Source organism: Vulpes lagopus, chromosome 8, assembly GCF_018345385.1.
Source record: "Vulpes lagopus strain Blue_001 chromosome 8, ASM1834538v1, whole genome shotgun sequence".
Taxonomy (NCBI): Eukaryota; Metazoa; Chordata; class Mammalia; order Carnivora; family Canidae; genus Vulpes; species Vulpes lagopus.
The window spans coordinates 42,356,406-42,381,929 of NC_054831.1; the positions used below are offsets into that span (position 1 = coordinate 42,356,406).

Genomic DNA, 25,524 nt, shown 5'->3' on the forward strand with positions numbered 1-25,524 from the left:
TATAGGAGGCCACTCATCCAGGAAACAAATCCTGTAGTTTAGAAAGTTTCACTTTTTCCATCCCGCATCCAGCAAAGACCTTGGAGGCTCCCTAATGCTGGATACAATTCACCTTTTACTGAGTTCAGTGTGATAAGGAACTTAATTATTGCTTTCCTTTTGACTTTAAAACCAAGTGGATGGAAGTAATCTGTGTTGGACAGATCTTTGACTCCTAGCATCCACTTAAAGGACAGTGTAGCCTAACTCATTGCTTGGCAGACAGGCAGTTCTCTTCTACAAAACCTCTTGGGTCTGTGAATTCTGCCTTCTGGCTTCACGGCTTATAAGCTGGAGAGGCAGCCAAAGTTCTGGCAGGTTCTGTTGGCTCTGGCTTATGCTTGTCTTATAACTACCTCATGTTCACTATATGACTAACTGCCAGGGGCTTTGTGAATTGGGGCTGCAGTTTCTGTACTAGCCAAGGTATTCGTCTTACTGAGGGGAGACTGTGTTATGGATGACTTGGTGTTCCAGAGATGTTACACCAGCACATGCCTCTCTTCTTGTCATCTTTACGAAGTCATTGAAAACATCTATTGATAAGTGCTGCTTACTGTCTTTATGGTCAAGCTTAGCAATATTTTCTACTGAGATATGGGAGAGGACTGAGGGCTTCATGTCATTGTGGTATGGTATGTAAGGAACTTCATATGGGAATTGGGGCCAAAAGACTAATCTTTTGTATAAGTTTAAAAAATTTCCAGCAGTTCACCCATAACTCTGGCATGATAGAGGAATAAGGCACCAGTTAACCTTCTGCATTCAGTGTCATCTGATTTCATAACACTGAATGATTGCCAACAAACTGCACAATGTTTGTAGTTAATTAATATCCATGGTCTTCTCTGTGCTTCTCCTCCCTTTTTCTGCAAGCAAAAACAATCCTGTTGTTGAAGATGCTGGTTCTCAATCTCTCATGCTTAGTACACAGCCTCCTGAAACCACATACAGCATCAGTTCATCCTAAATTTGTTTCCCCTTATTGATTTAAGGCAAAAAGGGCTACATGTTTTGTTTGTTTTTTGTTTCTTTGTTTATGTTCAGCAGTGGAGAACCTCTCTAACCATGGAATGTAAGTGCTATTCCTCAGTCACTAGTTGGATCTTATCTGATTGAAGTTGGTTGGGTCAACTTCAGGTATATACTAAATCCTGAACCATTAATGGTTGCAGGGAATTTCAGTGCTTTGGTTAGGATCAAACTAATTCTGACCCTGAAGCCCATTTGTTGGGCTTAGTAATTAATCAAAATAAAAAGTCTCTTTTAGGGCAGCCCGGGTGGCTCAGCGGTTTGGTGCGGCCTTCAGCCCGGGGTGTGATCCTGGAGACCCAGGATCGAGTCCCTCATCGGGCTCCCTGTATGGAGCCTGCTTCTCCCTCTGCCTGTGTCTTTGCCTCTCTCTATCTTTCATGAATAAATAAATAAATAATCTTTAAAAAAGTCTCTTTTAAAAAATTTTTTATTTAAATTCAATTAGCCAACCTATAGTACATCATTAGTTTCAGATGTAGTGTTCAGTAATTCATCAGTTGCATATAACACCCAGTGTTCATCACATCTCATGCCCTCCTTAATGCCCATCACCCAATTACCCCATCTCCTCACCCACTTCCCCTCCAAGAACCCTCAGCTTGTTTCCTAGAGTTAAGAGTCTCTCATGGTTTTTCTCTCTCTCTGATGACTTCTCCTTCAGTTTTCCCTTCCTTCCCCTATGATCGATCCTCTGTGCTGTTTTATACTCCACGTATGAGTAACACCATATGATAATTATCTTTCCTGGTTTGACTTATTTTGCTTAGCATGATACCCTCTAGTTCCATCCACATTGATGTAAGTGGTAAGTATTCATCCTTTCTGATGGCTGAGTAGTATTCCATTTTATATGTGTATGTATACACACACACACACACCACATCTTCTATATCCATTCATCTGTCCATGGACATCTTGGCTCTTTCCAGTTTGGCTATTGTGGACGTTGCTGCTTGGACATTGGGGGTGCAAGTGCCCCTTTGGATCACTACTTTTGTGTCTTTGGGGCCTGGTAGTGCATTGTTGGGTCACAAGGTAATTCTATTTTTAAGTTCTTGAGGAATCTCCATACCATTTTCCAGAGTGGCTGCACCAGCTTGCATTCCCACCAACAGTGTAAAAGGATTTCCCTTTCTCTACACCCTCACTGTTTGTTGTTTCCTGTCTTGTTAATTTTAGCCATTTTGACTGGTGTAAGGTGATATTTCATCGTGGTTTTGATTTATATTTCCCTGATGAGAAGTGATGCTGAGCATTTTTTTCATGTGTCTGTTGGCCAGGTGTAGGTATTCTTTGAAGACATGACTGTTCATATCTTCTGCCCATTTCTTGACTGGATTCTTAGGGGTTTTTTTGGTGTTTGAGTTTGAAAAGTGCTTTATAGATCTTTGATACTAGCCCTTTATCTGATATGTCATTTGCAAATATCCTCTCCCATTCTGTAGGTTTCCTTTTAGTTTTTTTAGTTATTTCCTTTGCTGTGCAGAAGTTTTTTTTATCTTGATGAAGTCCTAATAGTTCATTTTTGCTTTTGTTTCCCTTGCCTTTGGAGATGTGTCTTACGAGAAGTTGCTATGGCTGAAGTCACAAAAGTTGCTGCCTGTGTTCTCCTCTAGGATTTTGATAGATTCCATCTCACATTTAGGTCTTTCATACATTTTGAGTTTATCTTTGTGTATGGAGTAAGAAAAAGGTCCAGTTTCATTCTTCTACACGTGGCTGTCCAATTTTCCCAGCACCAGCACCATTTACTGAAGAGACTGTCTTTTTTGCCATTGGATATTCTTTCCTGCTTTGTTGAAGATTAGTTGACAATAAATTTGAGGGTCCATTTATGGTTTTCTATTCTGTTCTAATGATCTGTGTGTCTGTTTTTGTGACAGAACCATACTGTCTTGATGATCACAGCTTTGTAATACAGCTTGAAATCAGGCATTGTAATGCCTTCAGCTTTGGTTTTCTTTTTCAACATTCCTTTGGCTACTTGGGGTCTTTTCTGGTTCCATACAAATTTTAGGATTATTTGTTCCAGCTCTGTGAAAAATGTTGATGGTATTTTGATAGGGATTACATTGAACATATAGATTGCTCTGAGTAGCATAGACATTTTCACAATATTTATTTTTCCAATCCATGAGCATGGAATGTTTTTCCATCTCTTTGTGTCTTACTCAATTTCTTTCATATGCATTCTGTAGTTTTTAGAGTACAGATCCTTTACCCCTTTGATTAGGTTTATTCCTATGTATCTTATGGGTTTTGGTGCAATTGTAAATAGGATCGATTCCTTAATTTCTCTTCCGTCTTGTTAGTATATAGAAATGCAACTGATTTCTGTGCATTGATTTTGTATCCTGCCATGTTGCTGAATTCTTGTATGAGTTCTAGTAATTTTGGAGTGGAGTCTTTCAGGTTTTCCACATAAAGTATCATGTCATCTGTGAAGAGTAAGAGTTTGACTTGTTTTCTAATTTGTTTTTTAAGATTTTATTTATTTATTCATGAGAGACACACACACACAAACACACAGAGTCAGAGACATAGGCAGAGGGACAAGCGAGCTCCATGTAGGAAGCCCCATGAGGGACTCAATCCTGGGACTCCGGGATCACGCCCTGAGTCAAAGGCAGATGCTCAGCTGCTGAGCCACTCAGGCATCCCTTCTTTTCCAATTTGAATGCCCTTTATTTCTTTTGATTGTCTGATTGCTGAAGCTAGGATTTCTAGTACTATGTTGAATAGCAGCAGTGAGAGTAGACATCTCTGTCGTGTTTCTGACCTTAAGGGGAAAGCTCTGTTTTTCCCCATTGAGAATGGTACTCACTGTGGGCTTTTCATAGATGGCTTTTATGATATTGAGGTATGTTCCTTCTATCCCTATACTGTGGAGAGTTATAACCACAGGATGCTGTATTTTGTCAAATGCTTTCTCTGCATCAATTGAGAGGATCATATGGTTCTTGCCCTTTCTTTTTTTAATGTGGTGTATCATGCTGATTGATTTGCAAATGTTGAACCACCCATGCAGCCCAGGAATAAGTCCCACCCAATCATGGTGAATAGTCCTTTTAATGTACTATTGGATCCTATTTGTAGTATCTTGGTAAGCATATTGGCGTCCATGTTTATCAGGGGTATTGGTCTGTAATTCTCCTTTTTAATGGGGTCTTTGTCTGATTTTGAGATCATAAGTTAATGCTCACTTCACAGAACAAGTTTGGAAGTTTTCCTTCCATTTATATTTTTTGAAACAGCATCAAAAGAATAGGTATTATTTCTTCCTTAAATGTTTGGTAGAATTCCCTTGGGAAGCCATCTAGCCCTGGACTCTTGTTTTTTGGTAGGTTTTTGATTATTGCTTTAATTTCCTTGTTGGTTATGGGTCTGTTAAGATTTTCTCTTTCTGGGCAGATGGGGTGGCTCAGTGGTTTACCGCTACCTTCAGCCCAGGCCTGATCCTGGAGACCCGGGATTGAATCCCACATCAGGCTCCTTGCATGGAGCCTGCTTGTCCCTCTGCCTGTGTCTCTGCCTCCCTCTCTCTCTCTCTCTCTCTCTCTGTCTCTCTCATGAATAAGTAAAATCTTTAAAAAAACAAAAAGATTTTCTCTTTCTTCCTGTTTCAGTTTTGGAGGTTTATAAGTTTCCAGGAATGCATCCATTTCTTTCAGGTTGCCTAATTTGTTGGCATATAGTTGCTCATAATATATTCTTAAAATCCTTTGTATTTTCTTGGTGTTGGTTGTGCTCTCTCCTCTTTCATTCATGATTTTATTTGGATCCTTTCCCTTTTTTTTTTAACGATTTTATTTATTTATTCATGAGAGACACAGATAGAGAGGGAGGCAGAGACACAGGCAGAGGGAGAAGCAGGCTCCATGCAGGGAGCCAGATGTGGGACTTGATCCCTGGTCCCAGGATCACTCCTTGGGCTGAAGGCAGGTGCTAAACCTCTGAGCCACACAGGGATCCCCCTTTCCCTTTTTTTTGATACATATGGCTGGGGGTTTATAGGTCTTATTAATTCAAAGAACCAGCTTATAGTTTTGTTGATCTGTTCTATTGTTCTGGTTTCTATTTCATTGATTTCTGCTCTAATCTTTATTACTTTTCTTCTTCTGCTTGGTTCAGGCTAGATTTTCTATTCTTTATCCAGCTCCTTTCAGTATAAGGTTAGCTTGTGTATTTGAGATTTTTCTAATTTTTTGAGAGAGGCTTGTATTGCAAAGTACTGCCCTCTTAGGACTGCCTTTGCTGTATACCAGAGGTTTTGAACAGTTGTGTTTTCATTATCATTAGTTTCCATGAATCTTTTTATACCTAAAGGATATTAATCTTTTTAATTCTTCTCTAGTTTCCTGGTTGACCCATTCATCTTTTAATAGGGCACTCTTTAACCTCCATGTGTTTGAGTTTCTTCCAAATTTCCTCTCGTAATTGAGTTCAAGTTTCAAAGCATTGTGGTCTGAAAATATGCAGGGTATAATCCCAATCTTTTGGTATTGGTTGAGGCCTGATTTGTGACCCAGTATGTGGTCTGTTCTGGAGAATTTTCCATGTGAACTTGAGAATAATGTGTATTCTGTTTTTTTAGGTTGGAATGCTGTGTATATGCCTGTGAAGTCCCTCTGGTCCAGTGTCTCATTTGCCTGGGTGGAGTTGATCTGCCCTTGTTTCCTTATTGATCATCTACTTATATGATCTGTCCATTGTTTATATGATCTGTCCATTGCTTTGAGTGGGATGTTGAAGTCCCCTACTATAAATATGTTATTTTCAATGTGTTTCTTTATTTGGTTATGAAATTTTGGTTATGAAATTAATTTGGTTGATTAAAATTAAATTGATTTGGCTGTTCCTAAATTAGGAACACAAATATTTATAATTGTTAGATCTTGTTGAGCTCACCCTATAAGTATGATATAGTGTCACTCTTCATCTCTTACTAGTCTTTGGTTTAAAATCTAATTTGTCTGATATGAGGATTGCTACTCTAGCTTTCTTTTGAGGTCCTTTAGCATAGTAAATGCTTATCCACCCCCTTACTTTCAGTCTGGAGGTGACTTTACGTCTAAAATGACTCTTGTACACAGCATTGATGGGTCTTCCTTTTTTATCCAATATGTCTTTATGTCTTTTGATTGGAGCATTTAGCCCATTTACAGTCAGAGCAACTATTGAAAGGTATGAATTTAGTGGTATTGTATTACCTGTAATACAATACAGGTTTTATTAAACAATACCCTGTTTCTGTAGATTGTCTCTGTTTCTTTCTGGTTGATATTACTCTTGGGCTCTCTCTTCAGTTACAGGATCCCCCTTAATATAGGATCCCCCTTAATGTAGGGCTGGCTTGGTGGTGACAGATTCTTTCAGTTTCTGTCCTAGAAGCCCTGTATCTCTCCTTCCATTCTGAATGACAGCCTTGCTGGATAAAGTATTGGATAAAGTATCCAATACTTTATCCAAGCTAGATAAACATGGCTGCATGTTTTTTTCATTTATTACCCTGTATGTTATCATGCCAGCCCTTTCTGGCCTGTCAGGTCTCTGTGGATAGGTCTGATGCTGGTCTAATGTTCCTACCTTGTAGGATAGGAACCTCTTGTCTCAAGCTGGTTTCAAGATTTTCTCTTTATCTCTGAAATTTGCAAGCTTCACTATTATATGTTGGGGTGTTGATCTATTTTTATTGATTTTGGGAGGAGTCCTCTCTACCTCTTTAGCATGAATGCCTGTCTCCTTCCCCAGGTTAAGGAAATTCTCAGCTATGATTTGCTCAAATATACCTGTGGTCCTCTCTCTTTTCATCTCCCTCAGGGTTTCCAGTAATTCAAATATTTTTCATTTTATGGCATTGCTGATTTCTTGAAGCCTCCCCTCAGGGTTCATTAGTTGTTTTTCTCTCTTTCCTCAGCTTCCTTCTTATGCATCAACTTGTCTTCTATGTTACTTAATTCTGCCTCATTTACCTTAGCTGTTAGAGCATCCAGTTTAGACTGTATCTCAAAGCATTTATAATTTTGCCTTGATTAGGTATCATTTCTGCACTAAGAGATTCTCTAGTGGGTTTTTTTTTTTTTGCTTTTTCCAAACCCAACTATTAATTTTATACTTATCCTGAATTCCATCTCTGACATTTGACTTATATCCATATTGATCAGATCTGTGGCAGAGTATTACCTCTGGTTCTTTCTTTTGTTGTGAATTCCTCTTTCATTTTGTCCAGAGAAGAATGGATGATGAACAAGTAAGTACTATCAAGAATATCAACTAAGACCCAAGTGAAATACACTAGACAAATCCCAAGAGGTCAGAAACCAGAAAAAAAAATAAAAAAAACAAAAAGAGAAAAAAAGGTGTATATGGGGGTAATAGAGAATATCATCCCACAGGGTGGACAGAATAGGGTGATCCACTAGATCCTGAGTGAATTTTGGTCTGTGTGTTAGAAGATACTACATACCAAATTGTAAAGAAAGCAAAACTTATGTATATATACAAAATTAAAATTGAACAGTGAAAGGAAGCCAAAATGAAGAATATATCTATAAAATGTAAATGTAAAAAACAAAGAGTTGATAAAATAAGAAACTAGTTGAAATGGGAAAAAAGAAAAAAAAAGGAAAATTTTAAACCAAAAGATAAGTGAATTGTGAGAAAAAACCCTATGAATTTTATATATTATTTTCCCCTAGTACTGGAGTTTTACAATCCTATGTGGCCTGTACATTTGCTGTTCACCTGTTCTTCCAGTTGGTCTTCTTGAGGAGGGGCCTGCTGTGCTGATTCTCAGGTGTCTGTGCCTGGGTGGATTTGCCCTGCCCTTTGCCAGAGGCCTGGGCTCAGTGTAAGCAGTTTTTGGTTGCTCTGTGTGGCTTTTGTTTCCTCAAAGGTTTCTGTGCCTCTTTTAGAGGATCGAAATAAAAATGGCTGCATCCTGATCTCCAGCCCCAGAGCTGAAAGATTGCAGTCCTGTCTCTTCAGTGAACCCTCAGGAATAGATGGTCTTCACTGGCTTACAAATGGGGCTGTAAAACTCAGTGAAACTTCTCCTAATGTGGAGTCGAAGGGGTCCCCTGTCTGTTGCAAGTTTCCAGGCTTGCTGATTGTGTCTTTAGAGCTTGTGTTTTGGGACATGACTTAATGTCCTCTAAAAATAGAAAAGCTGAATATCAAGTGCCATATTTGCCAGGAACTGAATATTTGATGAGGAAATATTTTATCTGAGTAATTAGAATTTCTGACCTTATTTTTTATTTATTTTTTTTTTTGGCATTGTTGGTTACTGAAATTAGCATTTGGAGAACCCTTGTGCTATCTTGTTGTATAGAAAAGAGAAACCTAGTGCCCACTTTTAGGACTTGCTTTTTAATTTTTTTTTAATTTTATTTATGATAGTCACACACAGAGAGAGAGAGAGAGAGAGAGAGAGAGAGGCAGAGACACAGGCAGAGGGAGAAGCAGGCTCCATGTACCGGGAGCCCGATGTGGGATTCGATCCCGGGTCTCCAGGATCGCGCCCTGGGCCAAAGGCAGGCGCCAAACCGCTGTACCACCCAGGGATCCCAGGACTTGCTTTTTAAATTCGGTAGACGCCCTGCACACTTTTAGGACTTGACCACATTTGTAAGTTGACTGACTTAGGCTCAGGGTGTTAGAGGCAGACTTGTCCACGTGACCTTCTTGATGCTAAGGTAACCATCACTTAATGTTATAGTAGACCTCATGGGCTGCCAGGCACATCCACTTAAAAATGTCAGTGTATGTCCTTGTGTGTCTTTGAATTAGTCATTGTCCATCTTAATGAAATTCTGTCTGTGTCCCTCTGAGGTCTCCCTCAAATACAAATGTTTAAGAATTGAATGAAAAAGAAACTTAGAGTCAAAAAATTAGAAAGCATGTTGAGGGTAACAAGGCAGAAGTATTTATTGCCTAGTAAAAAGGGGGCCTGCGATGCACGGCCATCTAACAACGGATGCCAAAACCACTGGTTTCCCATCACAACTCCGTGCCCCTGGCCTGTGGCAGGAGGTGCAGGTTTATGATTTTCTCTGTCTTTGGTATCTGAATGTGGTCTGATCAGATTTTGAAGACACTTGGCATAAGTCCAGATTCCAAAATTACCTTGATTCTGTTTATTTATAAAAACTGGCTCTAACTGAGCAGGCTTCAAATGGGATGAGAATCCACGCCAGGGCAGATTTTTTTTCTCTTAACATATATTGGAAGTGTGTCTGAGAACGTTGTCTCTTTATGTATCCTCACCCACTCCTCCTGAAAAATCTGTGGGCTGGTATTGAGCAGGAATGTGACTGCGGTTACCTGGGCTGCTTTTGGAGCTACCTGCCCCCAAGCTTCATTAATAATCTACACCTGGACAAATACTTTAATACTAAACTTAAGTGATAACCTGTGTCTTTCTTCCTTTCCTCTAATTAAAAGTAAATTTTAAAAGAAATCTTTGTGGTTCAACTAGGCTGAAAACTCAGTAAAGAGTTTGAAACTTATTACTACATTTCCTTTTAAAACCACTATTATATCTTTATAGTTAAAATATGGGCTAGGGGGTTTGTAATAGAAACCAATGGTCTAGACTGTAGCCCTGTGATGGATATAGAACCGTATGGCATTTCAGTGGTCTTGGTATGTAAGTCTACCTCCTGCAGCTTGGAATCAAAGAATATCTTGCCCTCATTTATTCAGGCAGCTCATTGAGTGCTCCTTTTGGCTAGGCACGGTGGCAGTGCTGGCGATACAAAGACTCCATAGCACAGAGAGGCACGTGTACACAACAGGATGTAACATGTTTGATAAAGTTAATGGGGCTTGCTTCCTATTCTAGGAGCAAAGGAATTTTCCATTTATGCCGGTGGGCAAGTCTGGCAACCTTCTCCAGGAGAGGCACCCTTGAGTTTGATCTTGACCAAAGGTTTGCCTCCAGGAGAGGCACCCTTGAGTTTGATCTTTAAAGGTTGGGTGTGAGTGTACTAGGCAGATGTATAGCAAGAGATACCAGTGGGCAGGTATGTGCTGTGGGTATAGCATAAGTAGGTAGGGTAAGTATGGAGGAGTTAGGGGACAGTGGAAGGACTCTCATTGGCATGGCAAGAAGCCAGTGAAGATTTCTTTAAGCAAGAAAAGGACTTGAAATGTTTTTTCTTTCCAGAAATCATATGCTTTCTTCCCCTAAAAACACAAACTATAGTTCATTTGGATTATGAAAAGGAGGAGACTAAAAAGTAGCAACTTTTGTTTCAGTGTCATGCAAGCTTTTTTTTTTTTTTTTTAATCTTTTCTGTCTTCTTTCTCTGTCAGGAGTCAATATACTTTCAGGAGTCAGTAAACTTTGTGGCTTTGTTTTTAAGGCATTTACTATATTGTGTTGTAGTTTATCTTATTTGCCAGATGTTGAAACAATGCTACATTTGCAAAAAAGGCTTGCCTTCATTTCCTGCTCAACAAATAACTCCATTTTCACAGGGCTTTGCCTCAAGGAAATGTGAAACTCTTAATTTTATCTTAAAATGTGTGCTTTTAATCTGTTTTCAAACATTAGAAAGTCTCAATGTGTTATTCTTGTTCAATGCTTCTTCTGATTAAGAAAAAAAAAACCACCTCAAATTGTATCTATTTTCTAGGCTTACCAAGAGGTTAAAGAGTGAATCCCTGAAATCCGACTTTACAATAGACTTAAAACATGAGGTACGTCATGGCTTCTTTGTTAAAAGTCTTAGTAATCAAGAATCCATGTATTTTGATATAAAAGGTGTTTTTTATTCCCTAACAGTGTGCCCTCCCCCAGTGCATCTATACATCTTCTCCCCACCAAGGTAATTCTTCTCCCGAAAATTAGGTCTTTCTCTGTAAGCTCATTTTAATCGTGTAGGTGGAGAAGGAGCAGTGCAAGAGATTGCATCTGTGATTCTTAATATTTGTATTTTTTTAAAGCTAGGTAGACTGGGTGCAAAGGTGGATTTCTAAAAACATGCAAAACTGCCACTTAAAGGATATTTGCTCTTTTTTGGTACTTTGGTTGTACACATGTCTTGGTCATGTTTCTGTGCTTGACCTTCTGGGGCAGAATTGGGCCAGTTGGTCCCAAGAGGCAGCCATGGCATACCAGTTGAGACCCGAGCATCCTTGGTATTTAGTGGACATCTGTGAGCCACCATCCTGAAGGCAGGTGGCAGGTGTCCCATCATTAATCATTACTGAATCATTGTTAAGAAGATTTCTTTGTGGGTTTCATTCACAAGCATAACTGACTGCCTAAAACAGCCCCACCTTTCTCTGCAAGAATCTGTATCTTAGGACAGCTAGATCAGTCTTGACATGTAACTCAGTCCAGCAGTGCTGGCAGCCTGCCAGGAACAAAAAGGGCATGCACAAGGCTTTACCTTCTTGGATGTTTGCATGTAATGAAATAGTTCATTGGAGGAGAAATAGACATGTAAAAATCATTCTTCCTCTCCATAGAGAGGAAAGAATGACTAATCAAAAGCACAGGTCTGCCTAGATATTTTTGAAGAAGATTGAACTTTTTGGTATAGATACCCAGGTTCAGGAATCTATTAGACACTAAATACATAGAAAGAGTATTTCTAATTTATGTGAAAGGTATGAAGATCAGTCAAAATATCTATGATGTAATCACCTGGCTTAAGAGCTGGAACATCACCTTACGTTGAAGCTACCTGAATGTGACTTTCCTTGTCCCTTTCACTCTTACTAGTAAACATTTTCTTGAAATCTCTCTTCTTTTTCTTCATATTTTATAGCATATGACTGTATCTCTGAATAACACATTATGCAATTTTGCATCCTTCTGGACTTCATATAAACAGAATTGTACCATGAGTATTGTTCTAACTTGAAGCTCATCCATGTTTATCTGTGCAGCAGCTCTAACAAACTTATTTCCACTTTCTGCTTCAGTCTCTCCTATGGCTATGCCAGTTTACTTATCCATTCTCCTGGTGATGGGCTTCTGCATTGCTATGGGTTTCCTGCAATTACAGTCATTACTTTTATGAGGTGTTTTTTTTTTTTTTTATGTGCATCATGATCATTGGCAGAGGCTTTTAAACTTTTTTTTTTGTACTGTGATCCACTTTAAAAACTACATTTTTCTTTGTGACCCAGTATATTTGCATCTGTTGTTACTGTGTTACTGATTTCTAGCTTAGTATTATTGTATCTATATAACAGTAATTAGGAATATTTTTAGGTTTATGTGGTGGCCTGGTTCATGTTAAATTTTCGTGAGTAGAGAAAAAGATATATATGCTATAATTGGGGGGTGTAATATTCTCTTTATTAAAGAAGAAACAGATTTAATTGAATAAGTTAATCTTCCTTCTCCTTGTTCCCTCCTTCTTTCTCTCTCTCCCTCCCTCCCTTCTTTCTACTTTTGTCTGCTTGATCTATCATTTATTAAGAGAGGAATGGGAAAATCTTCCATAATAATGGTGCATTTGACAGTGCTTCCCCTTGTAACTACCAACTCTTGTTTTTTCTAGTCTGACATTGTATTTTTTTTTCCGACATTGTATTAATTAGATGCATATAAGTTTAGAATCTTTACGTCTTCGTATGAAATCATCTTTATCTCTTGTCATGCTCTTTGCCCTTGCATGTATTTTGTTGCGGTGATTATTCTATGCTAGCTTTCTTTTAGTATTTGCTTCATAATTGTCTCTCATCTTTTTCTTGCAACCCTTTTGTGTCCTCTTTTAGATGAATTTCTCTAAGGACTATCTTTTTTTTTTTTTTTCTCTCATTTTGCCAGTCTTTGTCTTTAAACCCAGTAGCAAAATTTACACTTACATTGAACACAATTACCATTATATTTGAACTGATTTCTAACACTTCATTTTATCCTTCCCCCCATTTTCTCTCTGGAACTTTTTTTAAAAAACTTCCATACTTTCTATATAGATTATTTTTTGTTCTTTCTTTTTCCATTTTTTCCTCCCCTGCTATTTTGGAAGTTCAGTCCCCATGTTTGTACCTTACTGGTTATTTTAAATATTTTAACATGCATTCTTAACCTGACAATGGCCAATTAATTGATGTCCTAAAAATTTGGCAGATGTAGAATAGTTGAACTCTGATTATTCCCCTCACAATTTATATGCTCTTTGTTGTCTAGTATTTTTGTTCTCTTTTTTTTAACTCCTCCAATATTACCTTTATTTTATGCAGTTCATAGTCTGTATTAGCTTAACCATATATTTCCCAGTGTCTTTGCTTGGTATGCCATCTAACTTCTAAGACCTGCTGGCTGGGATAATGTTTTTGGACATTTTTAAAATTCAAATTCAGTTAGTTAACATATATTGTATTACTCATTTCCGAGGTAGAGTGCAACTCAGTGATTCATCAGTTGCATATAACAGCCAGTGCTCATGACATCAAGTACCCTCCCCCTTAATGCCCATCACCCAGTTACCCCATCCCCTCACCCCTACTCCCCTCCAGCAACCCTCAGTTTGCTTTCTAGAGGTAAGAGTCTCTTATGGTTTGTCTCCCTCTCTGATTTCATCTTATTTTACTTTTCCCCTATGATCTTCTGTTTTATTTCTTAAATTCCACATGAGTGAAATAATATGATTTGTCTTTTCTGAATGACTTATTTCACTCAGCATAATACTGTCTAGTTTCATCTAGGTCATTGCAAATGGTAAGATTTAATTTTTTTTAATGATGGCTGAGTAATATTCCATTGTATTCCATACACACACACACACACACACACACACACACATACAGTATCTTCTTAATCCATTCATCTGTTGATGGACATCTGGATTCTTTCCTTAGTTTGGCTACTGTGGACATTGTTGCTATAAACACTGGGGTGCATGTGCCCCTTTGGATCACTGTTTGTAACCTTTGGATAAATACCTAGTAGTACAATTGCTGGGTTGTTGGGTAGCTCTATTTTTAACTTTTTGAGACACATCCATAGTGCTTTCCAGAGTGGCTAAACCCAGATGGGATCATTTTTATTCTTCTGAGGCACATCTTTTAGCGTTTCCTTCAATGAGGTGGTAAATTCTCATCTTTTTTCCTTTAAAAACATTTATGTTAATTTTGTTCTTGAAACATAGTTACCATGTGTTTACAACTCTGGGTTGTCAGTCATTTTCTGTCATCACAGTGGCCTTACTGCACTGTGTTCTGGCTTCTGTTATTGTTGTGGGAAATAAAAATGGTCTTACATGGCTTCTTTGTAGGTATTCTGGCATTCTCTCTGTCTGCTTTTGAGATTGTTTGTCTTTGGTGTTCTGCAGTTTCACTATGAGATGTCTAGATGTAAATTTTTTTTTTTTTTTACCATCTGCATAGGATTCGCTGATTTTTTGTAAAGATTATATTTATTTATTCACGAGAGACAGAGAGAGGCAGAGGAAGAAGCAGGCTCCTGATATGGGACTCCAAGATCACGCCCTGAGCTGAATGAAGGCAGACTCTTAACAGCTGAGCCACCCAGCATCCCACTGACCTTTTGTATAATAGAATTGTTATGTAATTTTCAGAAATTCTCAGCCATTGTCTTCTCAAGTATATTCTCACCCCCATTCTTTCTGTTATCTCCTCCTGGATCCTTCCAACAGTGTGCTTACATTCTGAATTTTTCTCTTACGTTTCCCACCTCTGTTTTTGTTGCGCTGCATCTCAGACAGTTTAAGAGCTTTCATCTTTTAGTTCACTATTTTTTATTTACCTGTGTCTAATATGCAGGTAAATAAATTTAATTTTTAATTTAAATTTAATGGTTATCCTAACCATTAATTTTTTTCATTTTAATTATTTTTTATTTTTAGAAGTTTAGTCCTTTCTTTCTCAAATTTGCTTATTTTATATAATCTTTGAAAAGAATTTTTTTGCTGAAGCTTGAAAGTTTTCTCTTCTTTATGAAACCATATTAAACATAGTAATTTTATAATCTGTGTTTGATAATTCCAAGACCTGCAGTCTTTTGGGTCTGATTATGTTGTGTCTGCTGGCTCTTGATTGTTAGCTCACATCTTTGTGCTTTTTGTGATTTTTCTCTGAGTAGTCTTGCTTAGAACTGTATCTGTGGTAATCTTTTGAGCCCTACAGTATAGTGGGAGTTCCCCAGGAAGGGTTTACATTTGCTTTTCCTGCTGCTACAGGGTTATGTTGACTTGGGGCTTCTTTGAATTACTGTTTGAAGTGTTTTGGACCATGTTGGTGACACAAATTAGGGAAGCTTGGGTTTTGATTACAAAATCTCAGAGAAAATTTAGAGATGATTTTTCCCCTCCATCTAGCTCCAAAGTCCCAGCTTTATGTGGGGTTCGCTCTTAGACATCTCTCATCTTGGGTACATCATAGGCTTTATTTTCTTAACTCTTATCAGAAACTCAGCATCACCAGAGTTCATCTTCTATCTACTGAGTAAAACTACCCTCGATGCCCTTTTTCCCAGGCTCTTCCTTTTGCATATTCTTCCTCATAAGTTCTATACTTCTGTGGCACTTTAGCAATCCAATTAAAATCATTTTAAAGATATTTTATCCAACAGTTTTAGATGTTTTCAGCAAGTCAGTTAGTCAAGGTATGTAGGTACTGTACTGTAGAAAACCAAAATCATGGTAGTATTTTCTTTTATCTTTCACTGCAACGCTTTAGAAACCTTAAAATAGCTTCCCTGAAATTGCTTATGACAACTCTGGAATTGTTTGGCAGTCAGAATATGGATTCTTGTTAATGAAAGATTAGATTGATCAATGTGAAGTTACTATTTTTATAAGTAAAAAAAATCTGTTGAATATTGTCAGATTGATATGCTTCAGTCTAAATGCCCTATATATAGAAGACGTGATCTGCTTTTCTTTGAGATATTTTGTACCTTCTTACACTTGTGGTATTGGCAGTGAGTTCTTTCATTTGCTGCTGGCTCCTGTCCTGACAGATTGCCCTCTACATCTGGGACAAAGGTGATGGGCCTCCCCTCACTCCAGTGCCTGAGTTTTGTACAGATGCTGTGGACTTCTACTGTGCTACCACCTTCCATTCTTTTCTACCACTTTGTGTAAGTAATAGAAGAAAAACTTTTGTGCATATCAAAGGAAAATCTACCTGCTGTGCATAACGTTGTCCTGGCACTTTAAGTATATACTGAAGAGAACTCAAGATTTCTTATGTGCCAGGTAAGAAGTTTTTGTCACATTTCTACTAATAATAGTCCTAATCAGGGAAGCACTGTTGTTATCCTATTTATACACAAGAAGAGAGGGGCACTGAGAAGTGCTTGTTCAAGGTCACACAGTGAGTCTGGGGGAAGGGGGAGTGAGGACTACAATGGCAGAGACTCACTCCAGAGCCTCTGTGCAGAGCTGCCTGCCACAATTCTTTAGAGTCAGTGTGCCTGGAATCATTTCTCTTGTTGATGATACAGCATGTGTCTACTGGAATATCTATTTCATTTCCTAGAAGAGTGATTTCAGACATTTCCTGTTATATCTAAGCTTTCTCCTCAAGCCCCTCTCTGCTCAGCTGGAGACCTTGGTTTGATCTCATCTGACACTGTCCAGCAGAACTTTCAGGATGAATGTACTTCTTATGGCATAACCTTGGTCCAGTCCCCAGGATGAGCCTGAAGACCCCTGAAACTCACTAGGTTGTTAACAGTTCGTCCTCAGAAGGGAAAATATATTCATCACCCTCAAAGATTGTCTGTTCTTCTCAAGGCAGTCATACAGAAGTCTGTGGGTTGCATTTTCAAAGATGAATATATGTACACACACACACACAAACACACTGCAGTAATTGGAGAGAATCTGTAATGTTTGATAAGTTCCTGAGGGGGAAAGCCTGTCTCTCTAGATATGATACTTACTTGTTCTTTAATGCTCATCTTGACCCCTAGTGGGGTCAACCTCCTAGTGTCTTGAGTAACATGACAAAGCTGTGGTTAGATGTCACTATAAACTGGCTCTAGATGTTTGAGTCATGACGGAATGTTATTAGAGGCCCAAGACAGATGATAAAGGGGTCAGAACACCCCATGAAGCAGTCTGTGGCCTCATGTATAGGCTGTCCACAGGCTGTCTGCCCCTTTCATGTGCGTAGTCAGCTGGGGCTAGGCCAGCACAGGGCTCCTAATTGCCCTGCACCCAAATGTTTGAAATAATCCTATTTTTGTCAGAAAATAGAATGTTACTGTAGGCTAGACTTGGGTAGACAATAAAGGAGCCATAGAAATACTTTCAACATCAAAGTAAGACTGGCCCCACAAAAGGGAGTCTGCTCCTGTTTTACACTGAAACATCCCCTGGTTCTCTCCCCTTGTCAAAATCTTCAACAGCTGGGAAGAGGAGGGGAAGGTGACTAACATTTACTGGGCAATTATAATGTGCTAAAAAAAAATGTAGTAATAAAAGCAGCTTCAATGGTGGCTATTCTGACCATTTTCTAAATGAGCAGACTGAAGTCAAGAGCTGAAGAATGTTGTCTGGATGACACAGTGTGTACAGGGCAGGGCTGGGATTTGGGCCCAAGTCTGGCTGATGTCCGAGGCCTTGTCAGCCTAACAACAGTTCCTGTTTTTGCTTAAAACTTAATCTTGGAAACAGATTTGATGTCCTTGACATTGGGAAATGTCACCCCTACAGTATGTGAGATCTAATATGGGTGTGGATGTGGGTGTTAATATGACATAGACTCATATATGTTTTCTTGTTTTCTAGGGAAATCCAGTGAAGAAAGAGGATATATTTTTTGCAGTAAAAACGTGCAAGAAATTTCATGGTGATAGAAGTATGTTTTGTGTTACTCATTTCTGTTGAGCTTTTAAAATCCCAACTGCCTTTTTTAAAAAAGTGCAAACCAGATAGGAACTCAAGTGATAATGATACATATATTGTTGAAATGAAAGCAGTTACTTAGTTAGTATTCCTCATTGTACCACTTCAATCACCAAGATCAATTAGAAGGGACCATTTGTATCAAAACATGAGTGGCCCTAGCCCTTCTGAATACTGTTCAGAGTAGTGTTTTAAATTGGAAATGGGAAAGCGCAGCTGTGACAATCTTGGACACGATGTATGAATAACAATCCATTCTGCAGAACAGTGTCCTGTTATGTCCATGTGCCATCTCTGAATTGTATGAAGAATGTTAGAAGGGATTTCAAGGTGAGAGACTGCCAAAAAAGGATGTTTTCTTTGAAGACTAATCCTTCTTTTTGCATTATGGCAGATGTGCACATTGGAACTTTGAAAGATACCTATTTGCTCATGAGTAGATTATACTGCAGAAAAGGCAACAGGTGGCTTATACACAGTGGTCCCTTAAGGAAATCTTGGCGTGCAGATGAATGTTTTTATTCAAGTTTTTGGTGTCATTACAGAATTCTACTAAGTTATGGTGATAATGTAAAAAAAAAAAAAGCCCATCCTAAATATAAGTAGACATAATTTCTTTCTTTTTTCGCCTTATTTCAAGCTGCACTTTTCTCAAATTGAAAATTAGACAGTCTTTTGCATTTTCTAATTTTAGCATATATTTTAATTTTTTTCCGTGAAAAGACTGTCGATTTCATCAAGAGTGTGATATTTATGTAAAAGAGATTTCTAAACCAGCTGTCGTTTTCATGGGATTGGAGCTATGGGGGACGTTCATTTATATAATTTTTTGATAATATAATACTTACAAATTAACTTTAAAGGGGAATATTTTCCAAATAAAATAATATTATGATTTGGGATTGAAGTGTTAAGATGTTGACATCAATTAAAATCTGGTTATGATGTACAGTATCTTAAAAGTACATAACTATAAACCTTCATGTTTACCTAAAATAGTCACAGAAAGTACCAAGTCCTATTAAATCAGCCTAATATATGCACTCATTATATAAGGAGTCCTAAGGACTATTAGAAATCAATATAGCAGTTACAATTTTCATCATTCACAAAATTGACCTAGTTTTAATATCCTTTTGCTTATTTTAAAATCTGGAAGGGTGTTTGGGGACAATTTTTAACATATAAAAAAGCATCAAAGGAAATGAATGAGGGGACTTTTTTTTTTAACAAACAGCAGAAGTATTCAAATTGATATATTTGATCTTGAAGCTGCACTTGGGAGTAGAGACTGTTTTTATGATGTTAAGAATGGTGGTGGTATTTTCTCTTTTGAAACCTTTTTCAGGTGACGGTGAGGCAGTAAAATGAGGGACCAATCCTGTTGTATTTTTCAAATTCTACAGAAATGAAAAATAAGTTTGCTAATTTTAATTTAGTAATTTTGAATGATCTAGTTTAATGCTTTATTTGCATAATGTTGAGATAACCATTTTAGATATCTGTGAAACGCTTTTATATTTGAATTTTGAGTCAAACGTCTTTAAAAATTACAAATCTTTTTTTTAAATAAATTTATTTTTTATTGGTGTTCAATTTACCAACATACAGAATAACACCCAGTGCTCATCCCGTCAAGTGCCCCCGTCAGTGCCCGTCACCCATTCACCCCCACCCCCCGCCCTCCTCCCCTTCCACTACCCCTAGTTCGTTTCCCAGAGTTAGGAGTCTTTATGTTCTGTCTCCCTTTCTGATATTTCCCACACATTTCTTCTCCCTTCCCTTATATTCCCTTTCACACTATTATTTATATTCCCCAAATGAATGAGAACATACACTGTTTGTCCTTCTCCAATTGACTTACTTCACTCAGCATAATACCCTCCAGTTCCATCCACGTTGAAGCAAATGGTGGGTAAAATATTACAAATCTTAAGAGCCTGTTAGGAACATTAAAACCAAACCTCCCAAAGCTGGATGCATTGATTTGCTGCTGTGAATTTGGATCTGGGGTCTTTGAAGACTGAGACTTAATTAAAAGGTATTAGGAGGCTTTCACAGTTGGGTTTCTGTGGCAAGCTGTCTTTAAACTTGGATGTTTGTTTGCAAAGATAGTCTGGGGCAGCAGGATTTTAGGCACTTTGATGTCCATGTTGCTTGATGGAAATGAGCCTGCCAGGCCACTGGGCTCCTCTCCTCCTTTTGGAAGGTAGTCTAACCACCAGATGGTCCAGAAAATTAACCAGTAATCCTATCGGTTAAATTGACAACACCGTATTAACTGCTTCTATACTTATCTTCTTTACGTTTTCTGGTGTGTTTTTTTATATACGTTGTATTATCTGCCTTCATGTTGACAGTTCCTTATGATGTGATAATTAATGTTGTTCCCTTGGTAGTGTAGAGAAAACTGAGTGTGGGACAAGATACAACTGGCCCATGTTCTTGTAGACTATTGAGTAGGTGAACTAGGACTCAGGTTTTCTGGCTCCAAATCCCAAATTCTTTCTGCCACAGCAGACCTGTAGTGTAATCTCCTTGGATGTATTACAATCTTAACACTTGATAAATGGTATTTGATATTCATGTTGACGTTCTGCTAGGCTCAAGGTCACTTTTAACTTGGCCAGAAGGTAGGAAAGTAGGCTTTTTATTTTCAGTAGGAATGGCAATAGCCAGAAACTGAAATCACAGAGGACCTAAAATATAAACCTAGCTGGGCATTTAGACTGCCACCCCTGTCCAAACATGTAACTGCTATAGTCAAGCAGAATACATGAACCGGGGTGGGTTTTTTCTTTTTTCTTTCCCTGTACACTTTGTGGTAGAAACACTTTAAGTTACAAAAGCCAAATGACAATGAAGGAAAAAAACCCAAAGATAAGATTGTATATTTTACCTTTGAAAAACTGAGAGCTGGCTATACTGTTCATTATATATCTGGTGGCAGGTTCTCATTGTGGATGCACTGCCCCTGGGTACAGCAGAGGACCCCCATCAATGCCTCTTACTCCTTATAATGTTGGCCATGTCCAGGGTGAGAGTGAGGGATGGAACTTCTGTTAAAGGCTCCAGTCAAGGCAAGGGAAAGTATACATTGAACTCATTTTTCTTTTTTTATTTTCAATGAAGAATTGATAAAAAGGCAAGTTCCAAAATTAAACGATTTTACCTCTTGTACCTTTTTTGCCTAACAGTGAAACAAATGCTTATGTAACTGCTTTATGTCTGGATTCTGATTTAAATGAAATAAAGTATTCTCAGGACACAGCAAAAATATATTCTATCTTTTGGCTTAAGAAGGAAATACATATTGACACCATCGAAATAGCAACACACTCTTGAAATGCAAGCAGTTAGTAGGATTTTAAAGAAACTTTAAAAGTATTATATAAAGCAAAATAGGCATAGCATGTAACATATTTAAGCAAGGAGAAGGTCTCTGGAGTTTTAATATTCAGCTTGTTCACTTCCTCTTGGGTTATGTGTTTTTCCACTGTGTGACGTGAGCTGTCAGAAAATGTTAAGAATTTTTTTTTGCACCATTTTGCCATGCTGTTCCTGTGCGTCTCTCAAGTATCTTGTGGCAGCCACAGTTTTGTTCATCAAGTGGTGGTGGGTCGTGAGATGTTCTCCTGCTGCAGTCTCCTCTGATTAAAGAGGTAAAATTGCTATTTGCTCAGCATTTAGTTCCTTTTTCACAGCTTCCTGAGCACCTAAAAATGAACACTTTATTCCTTTCAGACTGAAAAAACAAAATACCATGTTATCTTTACAGCAGTCATCTTGTCTGGAAGAGGCAAATCTGAACAAACTTATTGAAAGGAGTCTGTGGTAGCTGGGTGCTCTTTGGTTAGAGAGGCTTACAGGTACTGTGGTGCAGTCTGCTTATTTCAGACATGAAATGGATTACAAGGCAGCCAGGTAGAAGGGTACACTCTATGTCAAATGATGTGATCAGATTAATTATTAAGGAGAGGGAGGGAGTCAGGTGCTGCCTCGTTCAGTTCTCCTCCTGGCTGTTGAACAGATAAAGACATTCCTGATTGCCCAAAAATGTTGTTTTAGACCAGCCCCAAGGGTTGCTTTTCAGGCTTCTGTATACCTCATCTTTAAAATCAGAGGGTGTGTTTCTAACCCTCTCCTGTGGAGAGAGGAGCAGCCACGGTTCTGTCATTGATATGCATACATAGACTAGAGGTCTATTTGTCAATTGAAAATAGCAGATTTCTTAAAATCAAGAGTTATTCACATTCGATTGCATGGTAGTTTCTGTACAGTGCTTGTGTCTATTTCATTTTCATATGTAATCATTTTTGCAAGTAAACTCACCAGGGGTGAAAATGTGTGTTCTGTGCCTTGTAGCAAGACACATCTCCTGCTTCAGTCTGTAAAGCCATGTGGAAGATTTATACCATCTGTGCAGTGGGGTATTTTTTTTTAATAGTACAAGTTTTACTTTGCTCCAATTATAAGTTATCTTGTGGCAGACCTTCTTGAAAGAGGCATTCACTAGTGTTTTATTAGGTGGTAGAAAGTATGCTTCTCTGTATTGAAAATGAGATAATAGATCATGTAACTATATTGAAATATTTTCTTGAAGTTTAATATCCTTAGGAACATGGTCCCTCAATATAAAATATTTTACAAATAGAATGAATTCAACTTAGAATTCAAGCATTGTTAATAAAATAGTAAAATACACTAGTCTTTTAAAAGTTTTAGGTAATTTTGAGTCAACCCCAGATGAAGATAAAGGCTTTACCTGCTGTCCCGGAAGATTTAGCATTAGCTTTAAATTCTTTATAGCTGGCAGATATGACAAATGCCTTGGGAATTACAGTAATTAGGGGACAGATATTAAAAACTGCTGAATGCTTTTGGGATTATAGAATCATAGCACCTTACTCTATTAAAATGGCTGGTGTGTTTTTATACAATTGGTAATGGTGGCAACAGTCTTGTAGCAAATGACAAATTGCCTTTATGAATAAAACCTTCCTTTAAACTAGTTCCAAAAATAGCCCTAAGCCTTTTGTTAGCACTTCTGCAAAAGCCAGTCCTTCTTCAACTATTTATTGAACACTTATTGCATCCCAGACACTGGGCCAGGTGTGGGGAGCGAGGCACACAGTAATTCTTACCTTGAGGGAAACTTCCGTTTCAGCTGTTTCAAACGAAAACTGAAAGCAAATAGTTAGGTACAGCAAAGAACTCACTCACAACTTGATTTTAATGTCATTTAAATCAGCCAAGAAGAAACATCTCCCCTGCTTAATAAAGCTATTAGAGCAAACAGAAACTGGAGGCTAAAGGCTGAGGACAGTAAAAGCAGACGTTTGCACAGGTTGCATGGCTGGGTGCTGGGGACTGAAGAAGATTCTTGACATTTCCTCACAGCTTCTGCCAGCATCATGCAAGGGAGGACATTTTACCCAAGAGTGAATTAGGGGCAGCAAGCTGCAGGGAGCCCTTTCAGGGGTAAGTCCTCCTGCGTGTTATATGCAAAGCGAACTGCCACTGCAGTGCCAAGGTGGAGATTTTCATTGTGCTACGACATGAAAGTATATTATTATTTTTTCTTTTTTCTGCCCTTCCCCCAGCAGTCTTATCTGTTATTTATGCACCTTTATCCGTTTTGACATGAAGAAATCTCTGCTTTTTTATGATTGCAGAAGTACGTCTTAAGGTCTAAAAGTTTAATGCGTTAAAATAGGTAATTTAGATTATAACAAATGTCCAGAATTCATGGGTCTTTCTTAAAAGCTAGTGAATAATAGATAAAATGGTGCACTTTTGTATTTTATAGACAAAGGCTGTCTGAGTTTGACTGAGTTTGTTGGCTTGCATAGCCAAACACTTAGAGGTAATATTGCATTGGGAGTTTTTGTATATGTTTTTATTTGGGCTGGAGGAAAAGGAAAAAGATGAAGGATCTGATAAAATCTCTAAATACTGACCTGAAGATCTAGTTCACTTGTGTTCTGAATCTTTACTCAGATTCTTAAATTGCCAGGGCTGATCAATTTTTTTTCTGTTAAAACAGCAGAAACCTCTTTTCAAAATTTAGAGATGCACAGAGAGTGGCTTAAAAAAAGTATATGAGAAATAATTATGCAGATATTTGGTCAGGTGAATTAATATCAAAGAGTAGTCAGGCAGAGTTCTGATCAAGTGTGGAGACTGGAGATGCTTAAAGATAGCTTTAAATTACAGAAAACCGGGGAAGTTTTCTGTTGTTTGTGTTTCTTTTTTTTTTTTTTTTTAATAATAAATTTATTTTTTATTGGTGTTCAATTTGCCAACATACAGAATAACACCCAGTGCTCATCCTGTCAAGTGCCCCCCTCAGTGCCCGTCACCCAGTCACCCCCACCCCACGCCCTCTGCCCCCTCCACCACCCCAAGTTCGTTTCCCAGAGTTAGAAGTCTTTATGTTCTGTCTCCCTTTCTGATATTTCCCACCCATCTCTTCTCCCTTCCCTTGTTTCTTTTATTAAAACAATTTATCTCTTAATGGTAGAGGTAAAAAATCTGCAGTGGTTATCAGTCTTTCTTCTTCCACATTTTTCAGAAGTGCAGCACAAGAATATGCAGTGGTCTCAGGGTCCTGCCCTGGATAGGATTGTGTGGTGCTGTTGGAATCATTGAGTGCAGACGTGTGTAGTATGAGAAGCTCCCTACACCTATTGTATGGGAGATAAATTTGTATCTCAGCCAGAAACACAGAACATTCCTATTCTTTAGAACTAATTATATTCCCCACTCCTCTAAGAAGCATTTTAAAAATCCGGTAGTGAATTTTAAATGCAATAGCCCATGGTGGGGGGGAGAGGAAAATTAAGCACAACAGTATAAACAGACTAGAAAATGTATCATTACATGGACGTGGAATGAGGAATCACCAGGAATGGAAAGTGTTGGGCTCTAACGTACATTGAAAATGGCTCAAGAAGAGGGTTGGTTCCACTCATGTGCTGTCATCAACTAACAGCCTGACATTTCTTAGGGTAGGAAAAGCTAGCAGGTGAAAACACCTGGAGAAGAACAAATAATGGTTCTCTTCCTTTATAGGTGATTGTGCTGCCCTTCAGAATGCTAAGCCTCCCTGCATGACTATGTCAGTGACAGTCACTCCTCTTATTTTTTCAGTTCCCATTGTAAAGCAGACCTGGGCGGGCCAGGCAAGTCTCATTGAATACTACAGTGATCATGCAGAAAATTCCATTCCTACAGTAGATCTGGGGATTCCCAATACAGATAGAGGTGAGTCCTTAATTCATACTACTCTTACTCAAAATGTCTATTCTGAAATGTAGTAAATAAGGATACAAATGAAATGTATTATAAATAGTATGATTTTTGCCTTATGTAAATTTTACTTCCTCCCCTCCCCAACATCTTTACCCATGGATTTGGACCAATTCTCTTGGATTAAGAGCTGCTTTATAAGTACTAAGAAAAGATTCTGAGTTCTTAGGCCATATTGATATGACCAAGCACATGACAATTAGGATTATTTAATGGATCCTTTTATACCTTAATGATTCATTATGACCATAATGGAGTGTCCAAAGTTAATATTATCTTCCCACACAAAAGTTGTCCT

The 25,524-nt window shown here is 38.1% G+C and overlaps 1 protein-coding gene across 2 annotated transcripts in view; it reads left to right on the top strand.

Annotated features, from left to right (window-relative positions):
• The window catches only part of B3GLCT (beta 3-glucosyltransferase), a 126,227-nt gene that overhangs the window by 54,138 nt on the left and 46,565 nt on the right, over positions 1 to 25,524 (top strand). For both annotated transcript variants that reach the window (XM_041765842.1, XM_041765841.1), the window contains 4 exons: positions 10,716 to 10,779; positions 16,022 to 16,141; positions 17,799 to 17,868; positions 25,068 to 25,181. In XM_041765842.1, coding sequence (XP_041621776.1) covers positions 10,716 to 10,779; positions 16,022 to 16,141; positions 17,799 to 17,868; positions 25,068 to 25,181 — 368 coding nt within the window. The remainder of the gene's footprint in view (positions 1 to 10,715; positions 10,780 to 16,021; positions 16,142 to 17,798; positions 17,869 to 25,067; positions 25,182 to 25,524) is intronic.